The sequence below is a fragment of the Coenobita brevimanus genome, chromosome 83, assembly GCF_032717465.1.
Source record: "Coenobita brevimanus isolate Jiangsu-jjx chromosome 83, ASM3271746v2, whole genome shotgun sequence".
Lineage (NCBI taxonomy): Eukaryota > Metazoa > Arthropoda > Malacostraca > Decapoda > Coenobitidae > Coenobita > Coenobita brevimanus.
The window spans coordinates 14,857,196-14,877,665 of record NC_137036.1 but is presented as its reverse complement, the minus strand read 5'-3'; the positions used below and the strand labels follow the sequence as shown (position 1 = coordinate 14,877,665).

At 44.6% G+C, this 20,470-nt stretch overlaps 1 protein-coding gene across 1 annotated transcript; it reads right to left on the bottom strand.

Annotated features, from left to right (window-relative positions):
- Positions 1 to 846: 846 nt before the first annotated feature.
- Positions 847 to 19,986, bottom strand: LOC145409943 (dynein intermediate chain 2, ciliary-like). The gene is made up of 13 exons (XM_080280203.1): positions 19,828 to 19,986; positions 16,378 to 16,639; positions 11,974 to 12,071; positions 11,428 to 11,656; positions 10,786 to 10,868; positions 6,744 to 6,885; positions 6,189 to 6,350; positions 5,641 to 5,771; positions 4,972 to 5,100; positions 4,244 to 4,433; positions 3,269 to 3,494; positions 1,983 to 2,216; positions 847 to 1,048 (listed from the first exon to the last, which is right to left on the bottom strand). Exons 1-13 carry the CDS (start codon positions 19,984 to 19,986, stop codon positions 847 to 849), a joined length of 2,247 nt encoding a protein of 748 aa, XP_080136329.1.
- Positions 19,987 to 20,470: the final 484 nt, after the last annotated feature.

The window sequence follows — 20,470 nt, the reverse complement described above, 5'->3', positions numbered from 1 at the left end:
TGATGTGAATGTGGAGCTACATGGAGAGACAGGCAGACAAATGAGGAATTGAAGGAACGTTGTGGTGTTGATGTGGACGTGGAGTTACATGGAGAGACAGGCAGACAAATGAGGAACTGAAGGAACGTTGTGGTGTTGATGTGAATGTGGAGTTACAAGGAGAGACAGGCAGACAAATGAGGAATCGAAGGAACGTTGTGGTGTTGATGAGAATGTGGAATTACAAGGAGGGACAGACAGGGAAGCAGGGAAGTGAAGAAGAGTTGTGTTGTTGATGTGAATGTGGAGCTACGTGGAGAGACAAGCGAATAAATAAGGAAGTGAAGGAGCGTTGTGGTGTTGATGTGGAGCTACATGGAGAGACAGACAGAGAAACGATGACATGAAAAAGCATTGTGGTATTGATGTGAATGTGGAGTTACATGAAGAGACAGAGAGACAAGGATGTGGAGGAGCACCGTGGCGTTGATAAGCCATCCCCGCACTGCACGAGAAACTGCCTAGCGGAATGGAAAGAGAGTAGGCTGTTGCAAATGGACTACCATGTACACCACCACAATGGAAAAGTTAAAGGGTATCCACAGTTGCCGTAGTAGCAGCAGTAGTTGTAGCCCCAGGTTCATATGCAACGTGAACCCAGTCGACTGCTGGCTGAAATTGTTTATCTCAGGCAATCCACGATACTCCTATAGAGGTGATATGGAGAAAACTTAGGGACATTTGTAAACGCAAGCAACAGAGTCACCTATTTATATCAGTGTCACTACGGGAAGGCGCCCCACTTCAGCACTGTGTTCTAAGTATTTATTTACATATATTGTACTCGTATTCTGCAGCAGACAAAAGTCACCACACAGATTCACAGTCAGAATCTTCTTCGCTATCTTCTTCGGGATTTTCAAAATAGGCGGCGCTGGCCCCGTTGAGAGCAATTATTTTCTCGATCTTGCGCAGTTCAATTTCCTGTCGGGGTAGCTCGTCGTAGCCCTTGATGGTGGTGTAGACTTTCCGTAAATTTGGTGAGAGCTTGAGTGCCAGAACATAGCCCCTGTGATGAAAGAAAAAATATGTGTTTGTTAGTCTGTGAATGATAAACGAAGAGTGAATGTTTGAATCCCCTCATCCCCCTCTCTCTACTGAGATAGCTCGGACCTTGTACTGTACTCAATATGCAATAGGTCTAGATTCAGTACATATGTTATTGCTAAGGAGTCTGGGGTATTTGATGAAGAATTATGTTCTTCTGTCATAATATACATTTACTAAATAAAAAAAAAAGAAAAAGGAAGAAGACGAAATGATTTTTTTTTTTGGTCCACTTGGTATTTTAATAAGGATGAGATGGAGGGATGGGGTGGAGAGGTATATGAGAGAGGGGGGTGTGAGTTGGGAGCAGGGCAGTGAGATGGCGGGGGACAGGGCGACTTGGAGGCAATTTGTTTGTGGCCACCCCAAACGGGATTGAGGCGTCTGGCAATAGATAGATAGATAGTGTTCTGTTGTTACTCACTGACCAAAAACATACTATTGCAGATGTCTGTTATTATGGCAAAGTATAGTTCACTCTGTTTAAATAAGGGAAAACGTTTGTCCATCTCTAGCTTATTTCCAGTAGTTTTAATGGTAGAATATGGGAGTACTCTGATTCAATATCCTCTCTGCAAAACTTCTTCGTGACTAGCCACATATTCTACTTTAAATCTCTGCTATACAGAACAGCATTCATGATAGACACGTAGACTTGTCACGTCTACATTCTATTCAGTTTTACTAGGGGTAAAATTACCATCTATCCACGTTAAATGCTTACCTGTGAGATGATATAAACATTAGAATACAGCGCCAGTCACGAAAAAGTGCTATGGGAAGAATGTAGAGCCTTAGTACTGTCATGTTTTGCCACTGAGCCACGTTTTATAGACTGCCAAAGGACGAAAATCTGGGCCTCTTTACGGTGACCAGAATATCGCTAATTAATTTACCTCTCACCACCAACCAGCACAACAGGAAAGCACGGATTGATAGCGAGGGTGGAGACCATCATATGCCGACGGTGTAAAATTCTCTGACGACACAGCGGGTACGATGTGCAGTGGAAGAGGTCATACACATGCACTCTGCCTTCTTCTGTAGCCGCCACGAAGACACTGCTGCTGTACCAAGCCCATTGCACACTCGCCACGGCATTACCAAGATCTAAGGTTATAAAAGGAGACCTGGGAAAAAGATAGATACAAAGATAGATATGTAGAAGATCCAATACGACAGTGGAAATGTTGGGTGGAAGAGAGACACAGGTTAGAATCTGAATTCTCTTAATTTCTCTAACATTTCGGGGTACACAGAACCCATCTTCAGAGAGTGTGTTCTGTGTAGCTCGAAACGTTTGAGAAAATACAAGAATTCCAGCTCTAACCTGTGTCCCTCTCCCATCCAACATTCCTAAAGCTAGTTAGAGAGGCAGACAGGCCCACAGATTCATAGGCAGATGTGTAAATGGATAGATGAATATGCGGAGAGATAACAAGGCAGAGAAACAGATAAAGAGGTATAGACAGCTAGACAGACAGACAGAGGAAAAATTCACATTGTTAGAAAGATGAACAGGTAGCTAGATATATACATGGATGGATAGGTAGTTAATTTAGATGGATGAACAGAAACAAAAACACACTCACTACCAAACTACACTTCTTTGATGTTAACTTGGCCAAAATATTCGTTCTTTCCCCGCTTATTGCACGCAGCTCAGCCGAAGGTGAGAATGCTACGGTTCTACTTTATTTCTACAGCACTTCTTCATGACTAGCACCATACCCAGTGTGAATCCAGTGCACTGAAGATGGAGAAATGGTAGTTTTTGGCTGAGTCTGAGTAAAATGTGTATACCAAGATCTAAGGTCAGAAATGGGCCCCTAAACAAGACAAGGGGAACTTAGTACTCGTAAATCCCTTCTCTACCTCAGTGTGGGAATATGACTGGTTGCTTGTGTACAGTGCAAGAATCAATCCCCCAGTTCCCACGGAGACATAGGAGGGGTGCTGGAGAGGGGCGCCTTCATGTGGCGGCACTGATGTAACTGGGACGTTCCGCTGCTCGATTTTACAAGCGTCCCTCAGCTCACTCCCTAATCCTCAAATGGAGAATGATGGACCGCAGAAGATGGGTAAATGAGGTCTGCAGTCTGTTGGATTCATGTTTCGGACGAACCAGGGATTACAGGAACAGAGACAGGGGAAGATCAAACCAAGGAGAAAATCAACTTACTCGCGATCCAACTGCCACAGCTTGACGGTCCAATCGAGTGAGCACGATATGAAGACTTGGTGATGGTGGTGGTTCCAGGCCAGGCCGGAGACAGCGGCGGTGTGGGCGGGGTAGCCAGTGAGGGCGTGTGAAGGGCAGGACGTGGCGTAGTGGTATATCCAACCGCTATCCGCACCAAGGACCAGTGTGGACAGGTCACTGGAAAATACTAGGCACGTCCCTCTCTCTGCAACGAGAAGAGGACCAAAAGTAGTGATTTCCTTTTCTTTTCTTTTTTTTTTAATGCAAGGAAGGAGGAACCAAAGGCCAGGAGCCCGCAAACCGTTCCTTCCAAGAGAAAAAAACAAAAACAATACAAAAGAGAGCCAAATTCAAGATCCTTTCTGCGCCATGATTGTTAGTTATATGCTCATCATCTATGTTGACATAAATAATATATAAGAATAAAAAAACAGAGGATACTGATGAGTGGTTTGGAAAATAAATCGTTAAGGAAAACTTGTTAGGGAACCTCCTTGCCCCACAGGTGCATAGTCAGGATTTTGTTATGGGGAGGGGCCTGAATATATCGTTACTTCTGTGATACATCTGCTTGGAATGTATTATAAAATATCTAGATTTATAAAAAATGTATCTGTTGTTAAATACTAAAGAAATAATCATTAATACCTGAATGAATTTAATTGGAAACTTTGTCAGGTAAGTCAAAGGATCGTCGAAGGTAGGTGGAGGAAGAGAGGCAGTGAGGAAAAAACTAAATGACGTCAGCATCAATATGTAAGTAACTCTGTGGTAAATGCGATGCACTTGTGGAGGATAATGTGGTTAGGTGGTAGAGGTGTGGTAGTAGTAGTGGTGGTAGTAGTAGTAGTAGTAGTAGTAGTATTTTCCAGAAGACTGATTATACTGGCGCGCCACACAAAGGCGTCCCTCTGTGGCAATATGAAGAAATAACAATGAAAAAGGTTACCATACCATGTGGGGGAGAGAAGGCAGACCCTGCATGGTGTGTGGTAGGTGTGGTGGTGTGGTGGAGGTGTGGGAGGACAAGCGTGAAGTGTGGCACAAGACTGTTTCCTACCACATGCCACTCTGTCACTCTACCATCCAAACCCACTGAGTACACGATTAGATTTCCCCCGACTTCATTCTCCATCCAGCGGACCTGTTCTTGGGGAAAGGATGAAATGTTTGTTTTAGTATCGTCATTCTAAAACACACACACACACACACACACACACACACACACACACACACACACACACACACACACACACACAACTCATATATGTATACTTGATAAGCCCAACGCAGTGATTTCAGTTTAAGCAGACATGCACAGCTCTAAATACAAATCAAACTCTCCCCATTCAGTTACTTTTTTCATCATGTATAAAACTGCCAGAGACATTGAGTGGCCTCCTGCCTTGAAATGATCGGATTACACTAACGTAGCCTTAGGTCTTCCTATTCCCAGTAGTGGTAGAAGCTGCAATCCGAGGCTCATCTAAACGTGAACTGGTGGACTGCATGCCGATGTCTCCGTCCTGTGAGGTCCACCAACCTCCTTTAGGGAATGGGGACGGAGTTGGGAGATGTTTGTCAAGCTGGGCAGTGGAGTCATACGGTCACATCGGTGCCACCACATGAAGGCGCCCTCCCCAGCACCGTGACTGGCAGTAAAAGAAGGTCTGGCAGCATACCCGAGTGACAGGCATGATGTGTTTGCCGGCGTGTGGTGTTGATGTGATGATGATGGGTGATGTGCGAGAACACACGTTGTACACCACCACAGCGCCGTCACTGCAACCACACGCCACCATATTCACCACCTGAAACATGGTACCACAAAACAACACATAATTAGTCCAGTTCAGTGTTTCAATAATGACGTAAAACTAGAAAAGCTAAGGCGTTTGCTGCTAGACCCTATGGGCAAAATACTGCTATTACTACTACTGCTGCTGCAACTACTACTACTACTACTACTACAAATATTACTACTACTAAATGAGTGCCTCTGGGGATTATCAAAGGGGTTCTAGAAATGCCTGTGCAACTGTACTGGAGGCTGTAGGAGAACTGCTCAGGCGTACTTTCTAATCAGCCCTCAGTATGTAAGTAACTCGGTGACAAGGGCATTTCTAGGCCTATCCACACTAAGAGGGTCCAGCAGAATTTGAGGCTTGCCTTCCCCATCGCGATCCCACGTTAAACAATAGCTCAGTGTGTAAGTAACTCGGTGACAAAGGCATATCTAGGCCTGCCCTCGCTACAAAGGTCCGGCAGAAATTGGGGCCTGCCTTCCCTATCGCGATCCCTGGTTAAACAACAGGTCCGTTAGAGGTGAAGGGATTTGTGATGAACCTTACTGCTGGGTGGAGGTGGACGGTTGTAACGCCACAGGGAGACGGCAGGGATCTCTCAGGAGCGGCAGGATTCTTCAGTGAGTAGAGACACACGAAACCACCACCACCTGCACCACCACCACCACCACCATCACCTGCAGTACATCTTAACGTGAAAAAAATCCTTTGAAACACCTTAAAGTTATGTCCTGTAAATAATGAATGAAAAAATAAAACCTCATTACACAAACCAGTAGTGTAAGCGACGGCAAAGAGATATTCCAGTGTAGTAAGCTGAGAGGGATGGATGATTTTACCCGTATCAACTAAGTAAATAAATCAATAATTAAAGACAATAGCACCTTTATTCCAACCTAACAGCTATCCGTCACACCAATCAACCCAGTCAATGGCCAAGTGTTTTTAAAAGTTAAGGGAAATTGGATTAGTAACCAGGAAGATTCATTCCCACCTTACGGCTCATCGAATTTCTTGCAATCATGACATAAAATTTGACTTGTGAAAATGGTCTAGTTCCGTCAGATGAAGATTAAAAGTATAATAAAACATACCAGTAGTATAAGCGACGGCAAACAGGTCCCAGTGCAGTGGATTCCAACACACTTCAGTCACTGTCAGATTTCGCGCAGCATCGCTTGGGAACCTCCACAGTGGCAACAGTGACCCTTCGTCGGGGTGGTAGTCGTCTCCCTCGTCCTCCCAGTACATGAAGTCTTCAGGGATGACGTGGTTCAGCATGAGAGAGAGGAGAGAAGGGGGTGTGAGTTGGAGAAAAGAGTTGGGGAAAATGTATGAAATGGGCTACGCAGTAATTTACAGATCTTTCAAGTAGGCTAGTCTCACTCTTCACTACAGGTCATTCACTTTAACTTGGCTGAGGTTTCATCCTTTTGCAACTTATTTCGCTGAGCTCAGTGAGAGAAAAAGACAATAATGTTGCTCTACATCCTTTCTGTAGTACTTCTTCGTGACTGGCATCATATCCTAGTGTTAATCTATGGTTATAATTCAGCATTCAAGATGAAAGGATGACAATTTTAGGCTAAGGTAAGGCGAACCGAGTATCGTCAGAAATCTCCGACAGGTAAAGTGACAACTGGCAGTACCTTGTGTGATTTGGTCAAAGATGTTCTGCGTGACCATCCTTTCCACAATGAGAGCAGCAAGATGGAGACCCTGTAGCTTCAGTGACGCCTTGACTCCTCTTCCTCCTATTTCACCATATCCTTCCCTTGCCGTACTCAGAGGCTGGCCAAGGAGTAGCATTATTACTGTTAGGATAAGCTGTAACGATACCATCCATCCATCCATCCATCATCCAATCCTACATTGCCCCACGAGGAGCGTAGGAGCCCGGCAGTTGGTCTCGACATTTAAGATGAGAGTGACCAGCCTCACTCATCCCTGAGTGGTATTACATGAGCAATCAACCCCAACCATCCCTTGGATATAAACCTTCACCGGCTCAATCCGACTGGAGCGCAATAATTACCCACTAAACCACCAGGTGCCAAAATCTGGCTATAAGGTTACCACCCAGCGAAGTAAATGGTTTCCTGGTGTACAGGAAACCATTTGGCTTGTCACTCAGTGTAGAGTCACCCACAGGCAGAAGGAAAAGGAAACAATGAAGGAAAAAAAGACAGGAAAGTGAGTGTAAAGTCACCCGTCGGCAGAAGAACAAGGAAAGAATGAAGGAAAGAAAGACAGAAGAGGATGGAAGGAAAGAAGGTTGGAAGAGAGGAATGGGCAGACACCCGAGAGCAGCACTACATCGAGTGAGTGGATGGTGAGCGTCCCCACCTACCACAATCGATGGTTAGCTAATAATCACAGGACACGAGCCATCAGCAACTAACCTGGCTATCTTTCAAGACTTGGAGTGGCCTAAAAGATTCAGTCACAAGCATGAACGATTTACGGTCGAGAACTCATACATGGATCTTGACACCATCACATCATCACCCTAACCTTATTTCTCTCGAATGGATTAGGGGTCCCTGGACTATAAAAATAATCCTGTAAAACTATTATTTGTCTCATATAATATTCATATTAACCAGTGGCGTAATCAGGTCTCCAAAAATGGGGTGGAGGGGGGAGAGCATGCGAGGCTGAGTCCTATTCTGGAGGGGTCCGCTGATGCAAGGCGTACCCATTTTGAAATTTCGAACACGGGACCAGTGGTGTGGCAAGGGTGTGGCTAAAGGCTAACCACATCTCCTTCACGGCTACGTCACTATTTCTAACACTAATTCCTATCATTCTAACACTAACTCCTCTAACCTGACAAAGATCTCTGACCCCTTTTACTTCGTTTGGTGGTGTATTAGTAGTTGTAATGGAGGGTAATTATGACTGCTAACCAAGAAGACTCATTCCAACCCTATACTGCGAGGTACGATTGAGTCTCCTTGGTTACTAGTCAAATTTATCCCGCAGTCTGAATACACATGGCCATGAACTGAACTGAAAGGGGATTAGGGGTTTGTCTGTCTATCTACCTATTGCCAGACGCCTTAATCCCATAAGGGGTGGCCACAAACAAATCGCCTCCATGTTGCCCTGTCCCACGTCATTTCACTGCCCTGCTCCCAGCTCACACACCCCTCTCTCATATACCTCTCCACTCCATCCCTGCATCTCATCCTTGGCCTCCCACACCCTCTCCCCTCTCCACCTCACTCACATACTCTCTCCTCGTTAGTCTCTCCATCCTCTCTCTCTATCTCTCAGATGTCAGGTGAAAATAAACACACTATAGTAACTTACGGTGTTTGTAGTGTGTGGTGGCGTATCCAGAAGGTGGTATCTCTCTTGCCCTCCCTCCTGCAGCCTGTCGTAAGCGTCACTGATACTACTGAAGGAGGCCGTGGAGGAGAAGTGTGTGCCGGGAGGGGGTTCTGTCTGGGTACCCACATCCTGCAAAAGTAGAGGTGGTGGTGGTGGTGGCAGTAGTAGTAGTAGTAGTAGTAGTAGCACACACACACACACACACACACACACACACACACACACACACACACACACACACACACACACACACACACACACACATGGGTTGGGTTAGGCGAATTGAAGTAGGTTAGGTATAGGTAGGTTTGGTGGGATTAGTGCAGATTACACACACACACACACACACACACACACACACACACACACACACACACACACGCATCATGTGTTACTAATCTGTTGAGCTACTATGACAGAGTAACAAACACAGTACAGGAAAGGGAAGGATGGGTGGACAGTATCTATTTAGATTTCAAGAAAGCTTTTGACACAGTACCACACCAAAGACTTTTATGGAAGCTGTACCATCAAGGAGGAATTCGAGGCAAACTGTTTTGTTGGATGCAAGACTTTCTCATAAAAAGAGAAATGAGGACAGTACTAAGAGGAAACTACTCATCATGGAAAAAAGTGACTAGTGGAGTACCACAGGGTCCGGTGCTGGCACCAATCATGTTTCTAGTGTACATAAATGATATAAACAGTAACACTGGAAATGAGAGCTATCTGAATATGTTTGCAGATGATGCAAAAATACAAAGGAGAATTACTAGCACAGACTCTTGTAGGGAGCTACAAGAAGAATTAAATTAACTTCATGAATGGAGTAGTACATGGCAAATGGAATTCAATGTGGACAAGTGTCATGTGATCAAGTTTGGTAAAAGTGGAAAAAGACATGACTGTGATTATACGTTAGGAAATAAAACCCTATACACATCAGAAAGAGAGAAGGACCTAGGTGTGATTATCAATAACAGACTATCTCCGGCTGACCACATCAGCGAGAAGGTACGGAACATGTATACACTGCTTGCAAATATGAGAATAGCATTCACATACATAAATGAAGACATGCTAAGAAGGATAATAATATCATTCATTAGACCAACCCTGGAATATGCATCAATAGTCTGGAGTCCTCATCTCAAAAAGCATATAGACAAGATTGAAAAAGTTCAAAGGGCCGCTACAAGATGGATACCAAGCTTAAGGGACCTAAGCTACGAAGAAAGACTAAATAAACTGAATCTACGAACACTACAAGAGAGAAGGAAAAGAAGTGACATGATAATGCTATATAAGTGATATCAGGAAAGGAGAAAATAGACATAAATGATTACTTAACATATGGAGAAGCATCAGCAAGAGGACACTGCAAAAAACTGCATAAGAAGAGAGGTGATAAAGACGTAAGGAAATTCAGTTTCCCAAACAGAGCAATTGATCAATGGAATGCACTACCGAATGAAATAGTGTGTGCCAAAACAATTCACAAATTTAAGGATATGTACGATAAATATGGTCTAAAACACGGGACAATACGAGCTTGACTCATTCCTGTAAAGATACAATTAGGTAAGAACAATTAGGTAAGAACACACACGCATCACTTGCACACAGAACCGGCCAAACTTTGAGTGTGACATCCGTAGACTTTCACAGACAAGTCCAGCGAATCTTAAGGAATGAATAGCCAATATGAAGTTAGGTTAGGTCACTTTGGGCACGGTTTGGTTCGATTAGGTAATTTTTGGTTGGGTTGGGTTCAGTTGGATTAGGTATAGACGGATTAGGTTAGACTGGGTTAGAATAGGTTGGTTTAGATATGTTTAGGTTGGGTTATATTAGGCTGGGTTAGGCTGGGTTGGGTTTGGTTGGATTAGGTCATTCTAGGCTTGGCTGGGTTGGGTTAGATTAGGTATGGTTCGGTTAAGTGAGACTGGGTGAGATTAGGTCGCTTTAGATACGGTTAGGCTGCGTTAGGTTAGGTTAGGTTAGGTTGGAATTTAGGTTAGGTATGGGGAGGTCAGGTGAGATTATGTGAAGCTCTATAGAATTAGACTGGGCTAAGTGAAGGGGAATTAGAGTTGTTAGTGCTAATTTAGGTTGCATTAGGTCATTCTAGGTTAGATGGGGTTCAGTAAGAAGAGGTATGGATAGGTTAGGTGGGACTGGGTTGCATTAAATGGGTGTAAGTAAGATTAGGTTGAGTTGGGTTAGGCGAATTGAAGAAGGTTAGGAATAAGTAGGTTTGGTGGGATTAGTACAGATTAGACACACACACACACACACACACACACACACACACACACACACACACAGAATGCAAAAAGTCTTCATCAGCCTCACCTTGAGTTTATATCGTGCCGTTTGGGAGACTCGTTCGCTGAAGTTGAAGGGGTTGGGCTGGGAGTCTAACAGCGCAAGCCTCTCTGATGTCAAAATGTCCTCCTCATCATCAAACCTCCTCACCCTTCCTCCTTTTTCTCCCTCTAAATCGTCTGAATCTTCGCTGTCATCTTGGAACGTCACTCTTTCATGCCAGACTGTAAAATGAGGAAGGTCGATTCTCTCTCTCTCTCTCTCTCTCTCTCTCTCTCTCTCTCTCTCTCTCTCTCTCTCTCTCTCTCTGGGTATACTTATATCACTGTAACTTGGTCTAGGTTTTCGTCCTTTTGCAGCTTATCTCATGTAAGTGTTGGAGAGGGACACCTTTAAGTGGTGACACTGATGTAACCAGGCGGTGGAGCTGCCTGGTTATTCACACACACACACACACACACACACACACACACACACACACACACACACACACACACACACACACACACACACACACACACACACACAATGTAAAAAGGACTGTGTACTGCAGAAGAAAGGCAACCTCGTCTGCAGTCCACAGATTTCACGTTCAGATAAGCCTGGGACTGTAGGGGTTGCAGCTACTACTACTACTATTACTACTACAACTACTACCACCACACCAACCTTTCTCTTGTTTAGGCTGCTGAGTTTGAAAGGCGAGGTGCGTGAGGTTATAAAGGTACAGTTCGTCACGGTGCACCACAGCGGAGGGCAGCGTCAGAAGGTGCACGAGTTGGTCAGGCCGAAGGACAGGTTGGTACGCACGGGCCTTGAAATTGTACCGTACCAAGTGGTTTGTTCTGGTACTACGGGTGCTTAGCTCTAGGTGTACCTCCGCGTCCTCACCCGGGCTCTGTATACGGGTGTAGAAAGGTGTACAAATGTAATGCAAGATGGTAAGTGAATTGAAATGAATAGCGGGATGAGGACGAGGTGGAAACGGCCCTCAATCACTACTGTTTTTGAGAATATTATGCGTTTGGTCACAATGTTGTGTGGTGTCAAAGGCATCCTGTTCGAAACCTACCCTGGGAGTGTGTGTGTGTGTGTGTGTGTGTGTGTGTGTGTGTGTGTGTGTTGTGGGGATGGAGTGTTGTTCTTGGTAATGGTGATGATAACAATGATGATGATGATGATGATGATGATGATGATGATGATGATGACCCTTACCTCTCCTTCAGCAGTGGGTCTGGCTTCCTGACTGTTATTCTTATTGTACTTCCTCCAAAACACTGACTTTTTCCTTTCCACCTTGGGTTTCTTCTTGTCTGTTGGCCATTTCAAGGAACAACTCAGTCTGAAACCAGTACGAAGATTAGGAATGTATATATGGGTTGAAGTTCCTCTTATTCTACACACACACACACACACACACACACACACACACACACACACACACACACACACACGCAAAACGACAACTTCTTTCACTAAAACCTCAAACGCTTCCTTCTCTCTCTCTCTCTCTCTTTCAGGTACTGCCATTTACCTCTTCCCCCTCATTCTCCTTCCCCGATCAATTCATACCTCAAAGCGTAAACGTATCCTCATAATAATCCTTTAGAGTACAAACGTTTCCTACCTCTGTCATGATCACCCTTCAGAGTACAAACGTTTCCTCCCCGCTCTACAGTCAACTACTACTACTACTACTACTTCTACTACTACTGCTGCTGCTGCTATTACTACTACTACTACCACAATTATTTTTCAGAATGCACACGCTTCCTTCCCTATTACGACCCCGCCCCCTTTGCTTTCCTTTACGTCTCCTAGCAAACCTTTACCCGGAACACACACACACACACACACACACACACACACACACACACACACACACACACACACACACACACACACACAAGATACAGGTGAATTCTAAGCGGTGTTTTTTTTGGTGGGGAGTGCATGGAGGGACAGATTAAACGGTGGTGTGAGCAGCGTGTGCATGTGTGGCGAGGAAAAGAAAATTAATGTTTTTATTCTGTCTGTTTGTGTGGTCGTGGAGTGCATGTTTTACGCCAATCACAAAGCACGAACCTTACACACGACTGCATATGTATTAAATTCTCTCTCTCTCTCTCTCTCTCTCTCTCTCAAACATGTCCCAGATTCTCGTCCTTTTGCGGCTTATTTCACGCTCAAATGCGGATTGAAAGCATACTATGGCCTTGCATCCTTTCCATAGCACTTCTTCGTGACCAGCATCGTATTTTAGTGTTATTCTCTAGCTACAACTCAGCAGTCATGATGGAGAGATGGTAAAATTATGCCACGTTAAACTGAACTGAGAATAACTGCCCATGAATGACTTTGAATATCGTTTAACTCTTGCACTGGAGAGCTGGACATGAAAGGGGTGAGACTGAGGAGTAGAGGGATGCTGACGGGAAATGGAAATGAAGACAGGAGAGAGATGTTGATTTGGAGTGAGCAGTAAAAATGATATAAATGGAGAGAGAGAGAGAGAGAGAGAGAGAGAGAGAGAGAGAGAGATCGCATGCGGAGTCAAGGTTGCTCTTTTTCTGCAAGTTGGTGGGGAGTGACATGACCTACCACGCTATAGGTATTTACTGAGGTCAGGATCTCTCTCTCTCTCTCTCTCTCTCTCTCACACACACACACACACACACACACACACACACACACACACACACAATCTCTCGTGCGACGCCCAAGTGTTAAGGAAATTACTTATTCACGACATCCATATCACTGTCTTTGCATTTTAAATATCTGCGGAATTTTCCTCATAGCTCATAAGACACTGTTAATTAATACGTCTCTCTCCTGGGGTGTGACGCGGCGGTGGAGAGGGACGCCTTCATGTGGTGGCACCGATGTGATTGTGTGGCTCCACTGCCCGGCTATACTAACTTTCCTCAATTCCCTCCTCGTACCCCTAAAGGAGAATGGTGGACTGCAGGAGAGCACATTCAGTCTGCAGTTCACTGGGTTCACGTTTAGAAGAGCATGGGGTTACAGGAGCAATAACAATAACAGCAACTACCTATCTGTCTATCTATCTATTTATTGCTAGACGTTTTAATCCCGTAAAGGGTGGACACAAACAAATCGCCTCCACCTGCCCTCCTTCCAACTCACAACTCCTCCCTCATTTATCTCTCCACCAAGGCCAAGGAGACTCATTCCTGCCTCATAAGTCTGCATTTCACGCAACCATACTTTGATATTAAAGTTGTGGCAGTGACCCAGTTCCTTCATATGATAACAAACTTACTATAGGTAGATACTGAGGTACTGAGAATCGGTACAATGGAGAGGCATGTAGAGAAAACGCAGAACCACTAACAAATAAATTCTATACTCCGTTCACTTAAACTAGGCTTAAAATTGCCATCTTTCCATCTTGAATGCCCTAACAAGACACTGGAATATCAAGCTAGTCACGAAGAAGTGCAGTGGAAAGGATGCAGTCTTAGTATTTTGTTATTCTGCCACTGTGCTACGGGAAATAGGCTGCAAAAGGACGAAAATCTTATCGATGTTAGTGTGAATTGACAATATGTAAAATTATCGTACTTTTGAGATAGATTATGTAAAATTATCGTACTTTTGAGATAAGTAAAATTATCGTACTTTTGAGATAAGTAAAATTATCGTACTTTTGAGATATGTAAAATTATCGTACTTTCGAGCTTTGTGACTCCTGTTTCGGTCCGCCATCTCTGCTATGTGAAGTTTTGGTAGAATGGCGAAGTCGGTAGCGTATTTGTAGTTCCCTTGATCTAAGTACTTCGGTAGAATGTAAAGGCACGTAGGGTAGTTGTAGTACCGTGGAGAAGAGGTAAGGTAGGTAGGGTATGCAGCTAGGGGTAGGGGTAGTGCTGGTAACTGAAGCAAGTCCTGATATGCTCAGAGTTGATCGAATGGAGAGAGAGAGAGAGAGAGAGAGAGAGAGAGAGAGAGAGAGAGAGAGAGAGAGAGAGAGAGGAGATAATATTAAAAGACAGACAGACAAGCAGACAAGCAGACAGAAGATGCACGGAGAGTGGAGGACAGGCAGACAGGCAGGCAGAAAGTAGATGCCCAGAGGATGAAGGACAGGCAGAGAAGCAGGCAGAGATTGCAGAGTAGGTAGGCAGACAGTCAGGTAGGTAGGCAGCATGAAGAGGTAGGTAGGTAATCAGATAGGTAGCAAGGCAAATGGAGAGATAGGCAGAGAAGAGAGAGAGTAGCAACTGCACTAGAGACAACTAATTAAAAGACACATGGAAGGGCTTGGGGTTAGGAAGGCGCATGCGTCTCTCTCTCTCTCTCTCTCTCTCTCTCTCTCTCTCTCTCTCTCTCTGCCTCAGCACAGAGAAAAATGTATAAAGTCTGATTCTCACGTTTCTCTCTCTTTTCTATCCATCTATCTATCTATCTGTGCATCTAGCTATTTACCTTCCTGCTTACCTGCCTACCCAATTACCTATCTACCTATCTATCTATCAGTCAGTCAGTCAGTCAACCAGTCATCTATCTATCTATCTATCTATCTATCTATCTATCTATCCACCAATGTGTTCTTCCTCCAGCAAAAACAATCTCACTTACGACACAAAATTAATTATAAAATAGATTTACTTTTCCCAGTTAGAACGAGATAAATGGGAACCAATTTTATCTTCTTCCTTCGTCGTTCTACCTATTAAAAAAAAACACTGTTAAGAAAGGGAAGCGAGAGGGTGTGTTATTTTGCTCGGTGTGTGTGTGTGAGAGAGAGAGAGAGAGAGAGAGAGAGAGAGAGAGAGAGAGAGAGAGAGAGAATATACATCTCCCCTTCACCCACCATGCCTTCATATTGATCTCAAAACACCTCTCTCTCTCTCTCTCTCTCTCTCTCTCTCTCTCTCTCTCTCTCTCTCTCTCTCTCTCAGTAATGTCGCTTTACACTTGGATGGAGGTGTTTAAAATGGTGTGTCGTTAGAGAGAGAGAGAGAGAGAGAGTGTGTGTGTGTGTGTGTGTGTGTGTGTGTGTGAGATGAGCGTGCTTAGGAAACGCCTGTCATTTCCCTATTTATGTCACTGCTTTGAGTTGGGAAGGATTATGGCTAAATGAAATATTGGGCGAGGAATATAGAAGGAAATCACCATCATCATCATCATCATCATCATCATCATCATCATCATCATCACCGTCATCATCATCATCATCATTATCATCACCGTCATCATCATCGTCATCATTCCGTCTCGTTGGCATTTCGAGGTGGGTCAAAAAGCCAGGAATATGAGAAAATATGATAGTGGAAGACCCAATCGCCTGCATGACCAGGGAAATGGGCTACACACTCATTAATTCACCACGTAAGCCCATGGAATCCTGTCGACTCCTGATGGGCACACTTTCCCACACGTAGTCACTTCATAGTCACCATTCAGACACAGCCAAGCCAGAGACGGCCCAGTTAAAAAAGATGTACCAGCGTTTTGTAATGCATCCCTCCGTCAAAACCCATCTAACCAGTTCGATCCCTTAGTTTATTTGCCTCCTCAGCCTCCACACCTCCCTTTCTCGGTCTCCATCTCAGTGTGAAACCAAACTAAAGGTTGGGACTACTTACTTACACAGAAGACGAAGGCTTGACTTCTTATAGAGGTTTCTCGCGTTAATGCTGGGCTGGTGCAGGTCCGTTCTCTTCCCTGGCTGTTCCTTTTTACCCTCTGGCTGCTCCTTCCTCATCCCTGGCTGTTCCTTTTTACCCTCTGGCTGCTCCTTTCTCATCCCTGCCTGTTCCTTTCGCATCCCTGGCTGTTGTGCTGACTGCGCCACCGTCCTCACCAACTCGCTGTGTTTTCTTTCAGGTGTATCAGCATTGTCGACACCGCCCTAGAAGAACAAGAAGGAGACGACTTATATTTATGCCTACTTACTACACAAAAAGGCAGGGGACAGGGCGACATAGAGGCGATTTCTCTGAGGTCATCCTTTACGGGATTAAGGTGTCTGGTTATAGATAGATTGAAAGAGAGAGGCTACACAAGAATCATTACAGCAGACAGTCGATTTCTACTAAGTTCCAGTTCTTCTCTACAGTACTGGTTTTAAGTCAGGTTTGTATAATGTTCGTATCCCATGTGAGATTAATTCCTTTGGTACTAGTGTCTTGGCAGGATCATGGGATATCGCTGGTACAACCGGGTGCGTAACAAGCGACTACTCCGTGAGACTGAATCGAGGCCTGTTATCCACACAATTCATCAGCATCAACTCCAGCTATATGGGCACGATATCCGCTTTCCTGAGGCTGCTCCTGCTCACAGGGTAATCTTTGAAAGAGTTAACCCTGGGAGGAGGAGGCCAAGGGGAAAGCCAAGCAACTCATGGCCGAACCAGGTCCATCACTCCTGTCGGGAGATACTGAGAGGAGAAAGAGTCGCTGCCTGGAGGGTTGCACAGAGGGACCCGCGTGGGTGGAGTCGGAGGGTGAGTGAGGCTATGCGCCCCGCAGTGTTTCTCTCTTCTTTACTGATAGATCGTATCCCGTGAGAACACAAAACATTTTCTCACACCCCGTTTCAAAAGTTTTATTAGCAGAGTGTGAAATTTTACTACTTTACCTTTCACAAAATAATAATAATAATAATAGCATAAAATGAACGCCTCCACCTACACACACACACAAAACCGCTTGTACTCAGAACGGGCCAAACTTTGAGTGTGACATCCGTAGCCTTTCACAGACCGCACGAAAAGGTTAAGCAATGGAAAGCAGAAAGCCAATATCAAGCTAGGTCAGGTCACTTTAGGCGGGGTTTGGTTGGATTAGGCCATTTTTGGTTGAGTTGGGTCAGTTCGATTAGGTATAGACGGATTAGGTTGGACTGGGGTTGGAATACGTCGATTTAGATATGTTTAGGTTGGGTTATATTAGATTGGGTTAAGATGGGTTAGGTTGGGTTGGATTAGGTCATTTTAAGCTTGGCTAGGTTGGGTTAGGTTAGGTATGGTTAGGTTAAGTGAGACTGGGTGAGATTAGGTCGGCTTAGGTATGGTTAGGCTCCGTTAAATTAGGTTAGTCTGGATTAATTTAGGTTAGACTGGGTTATGTGAGATTTTGTTAAGCTGGGGTAGGTTGGGATAATTTAAGTTGGATTAGGACATTGTAGGTTAGGCGGGGTTCAGTGAGGCCAAGCTACGGATAGGTTAGATGACACAGGGTTAAATTAGGTCAGTTTAGATATGGGTAGGTTGGACTGGGTTAGTTGAAGTTGAATTAGGTTGGATATGGGTAGGTTCAGTGCAAGTAGTTCAGATTAGACGTGGTTAGAGGGATTCCATCAGGCCCGTGCATGTTATTATTGACACACACACACACACACACACACACACACACACACACACACACACACAAGTAAAGTGGTTCAGTGATGAGAATAGTAGTAATGATCTTAACCTGATTTCAAGCTGTTATTGTTTTTTTTTTTTATAAATAACAGAACGGAGGAAGGAAAAACAAATGAATAAAAAAAAATAATCCATACATCAGATTACTGGTGTCCTCTGTTCATAAAATATCTGTAGCAGTTGGGCTTGAACAGCTGTGGGTTGAAGTTTGGAGGGAAACAACTCTGGGGAAGCGAGTTCCAGAGAGATGCAGTTCGGGGAATGATAGAATTCTGATAGGCAGAAGTTCTGCAATATGGCTGAGTGACATTCCAGTCATGAGCGCTACCTGATGCCCGTGTAGCACGAGGGAAGGCATGGAGAGGTGGCACCATGGACGCAACTTCGTCTGAGCATTTGCCCTCCAAAAAATCTGCAAAATAATACATAACCCTGATCTGTATGGCCGAGCAAACCCATCGACCACAGGTAAACAACTGCTTCTGTGTGGCCGTCTTGCAGGTACAGTACAGTATAATTAGACACCGCGTGTAGACCCGGCGCCCCTTTGTGGTAGACAGCGCCACACCAGGGTCGGACAAGGGTCGCTTCCATGGTGAGTAGCAGGGAAATATGAGGAGGTCCGGGTGGATGCCGCAGCTGCTCCACCCAGGATGCGCAGTGCCACCACGTGCAGGCTCTTTGTTAGCGTCAATGACATTCAGCAATACAGGTAATTTTGAAGTGCTTGCTGTCATGGCCATCCTTTGCTCGGGGCTTCCTAGGAGGTAGCAAGGCTCTGAGATGATGATGATGATGATGATGATGATGATGAAGATATTTTTTAAAACCGTAACTTTGGATGGATTTTCATCTTCTTCCAGCTCATTTTACGTAGCATAACGGCAGAAAGAAACACTGCTACGGTTATACTTCCTTTCCACAGCACTTCCTCGTGGCTAGCATCATATTTCAGTGTTCATCGTTACAACTCAGCATTTAGGATGTAGAGATGGCAATTTTAGGCTAAGTTAGAGTAAAAAAAAGAGTATAGTAAGCAATGCATCCACAACGTCAATGTATCGCGTGCCAGGCAAAGAACCACTGCCTTACTACACGACTCGTAATAGTTAAGGTATCCGGTGTGAGGCCCCACTGCTGGCTGGACAAGGACAAACGGGAAATGAACTGTGACCCAAAGTCTGACCGGTTCGGGAATCTAACTTGCGTTCTTTCAGTCGCTAAGTAGATCTGCCAACTAATGCATTATCCTCCTCCTGGGAGGTAAAGAGAAATATATCTATCAGTCTTATGCTTTACCCCCTTACTACGAGGCTGATGCCTGACGAAGTGCCTATACATGCTGGGGCTGTGCACCCTGGGTAGGCAGCTACAGTGTTCACCCGGCAACTTATTTTGTCCTGCGCCTCGCCATAAGGAAGAATCTACGAGTACAGCCCATCCTGGTGAGGCGCTGCCTTCTACAAAGGGGCGCCTGTTTCCTACACTGTGCAAGTACTGAACTGTACCTGTAGGATTGCCAGACAGTAGTAGTTGCTTACTTGTGATCGATGCGTCTGCTCAGCCAGACAGACCGAGGTTAAGCAATAACAACTACAATGATTTCTTCGTTGTGTGATGATAATACGGCTTGGAATATAACCCTGGATATCGCGGCTAGTCTCCCTTACCTTTCTACGCCTCTCCGTTTCTCTACTTAAAGACTGGTGAGGGTGTGCGTGGGTCAGTGCCCAGGTGGACAATGTCAGGGAGCTCACACGTCGCCTCCCTCGCCTCGCTGCAGCGCAATTGCGGGCAGGAAAAATGGCGACGACCACCAAGAAACTCATTATACTCTTTTCATCATAAGTTGGCCCACGTTTTCGTCCTTTTGCAGATTATTTCACGTAGTTTAGTAACAGAATTAAAGCATCACTACGGTTCTGCATCTTTTCCATACCATTTCGTGGCAAATATCAATATCTAGTGTTAACCTCTTGTTTTGGGTCAACATTCAAGGTGGAGAAGACAAAATCAGACCAAGTGTATAGTGTATAGCAACATTCACACTTCCATAGACTTTCCTCCTGTTTGTGGATAATTGAAAGTTTATTTACATTTTCCAGGAGTAATCTTGACCGAGAGAAATGACGCGAACCGAAATTTATAGTTTCTTCACTTTCACTTGGCCTAAAATAGCCCTCTCTCCATCATGAATACTGAGTTGTAACAAGAGTTTAACACCAAGAATATGATGCTAGTCACGAAGTAGTGCTATGGAGAAAATGCTTGCACTTTAGCAAGGCCTACGGATTGGCGGCATTCAAGTTTCCC

What these genes read in the sequence shown, in the direction of transcription:
- LOC145409943 (XM_080280203.1), bottom strand. Translation starts at nt 19,986, where the DNA reads ATGAGTTTCTTGGTGGTCGTCGCCATTTTTCCTGCCCGCAATTGCGCT. An exon ending in GCAGCCTAAACAAGAGAAAG is followed by an intron (nt 10,869 to 11,427) that starts GTTGGTGTGGTG and finishes TTTTGACATCAG; the next exon opens with AGAGGCTTGCGCTGTTAGAC. An exon ending in CGGCACGATATAAACTCAAG is followed by an intron (nt 6,886 to 10,785) that starts GTGAGGCTGATG and finishes CTCCTTGGCCAG; the next exon opens with CCTCTGAGTACGGCAAGGGA.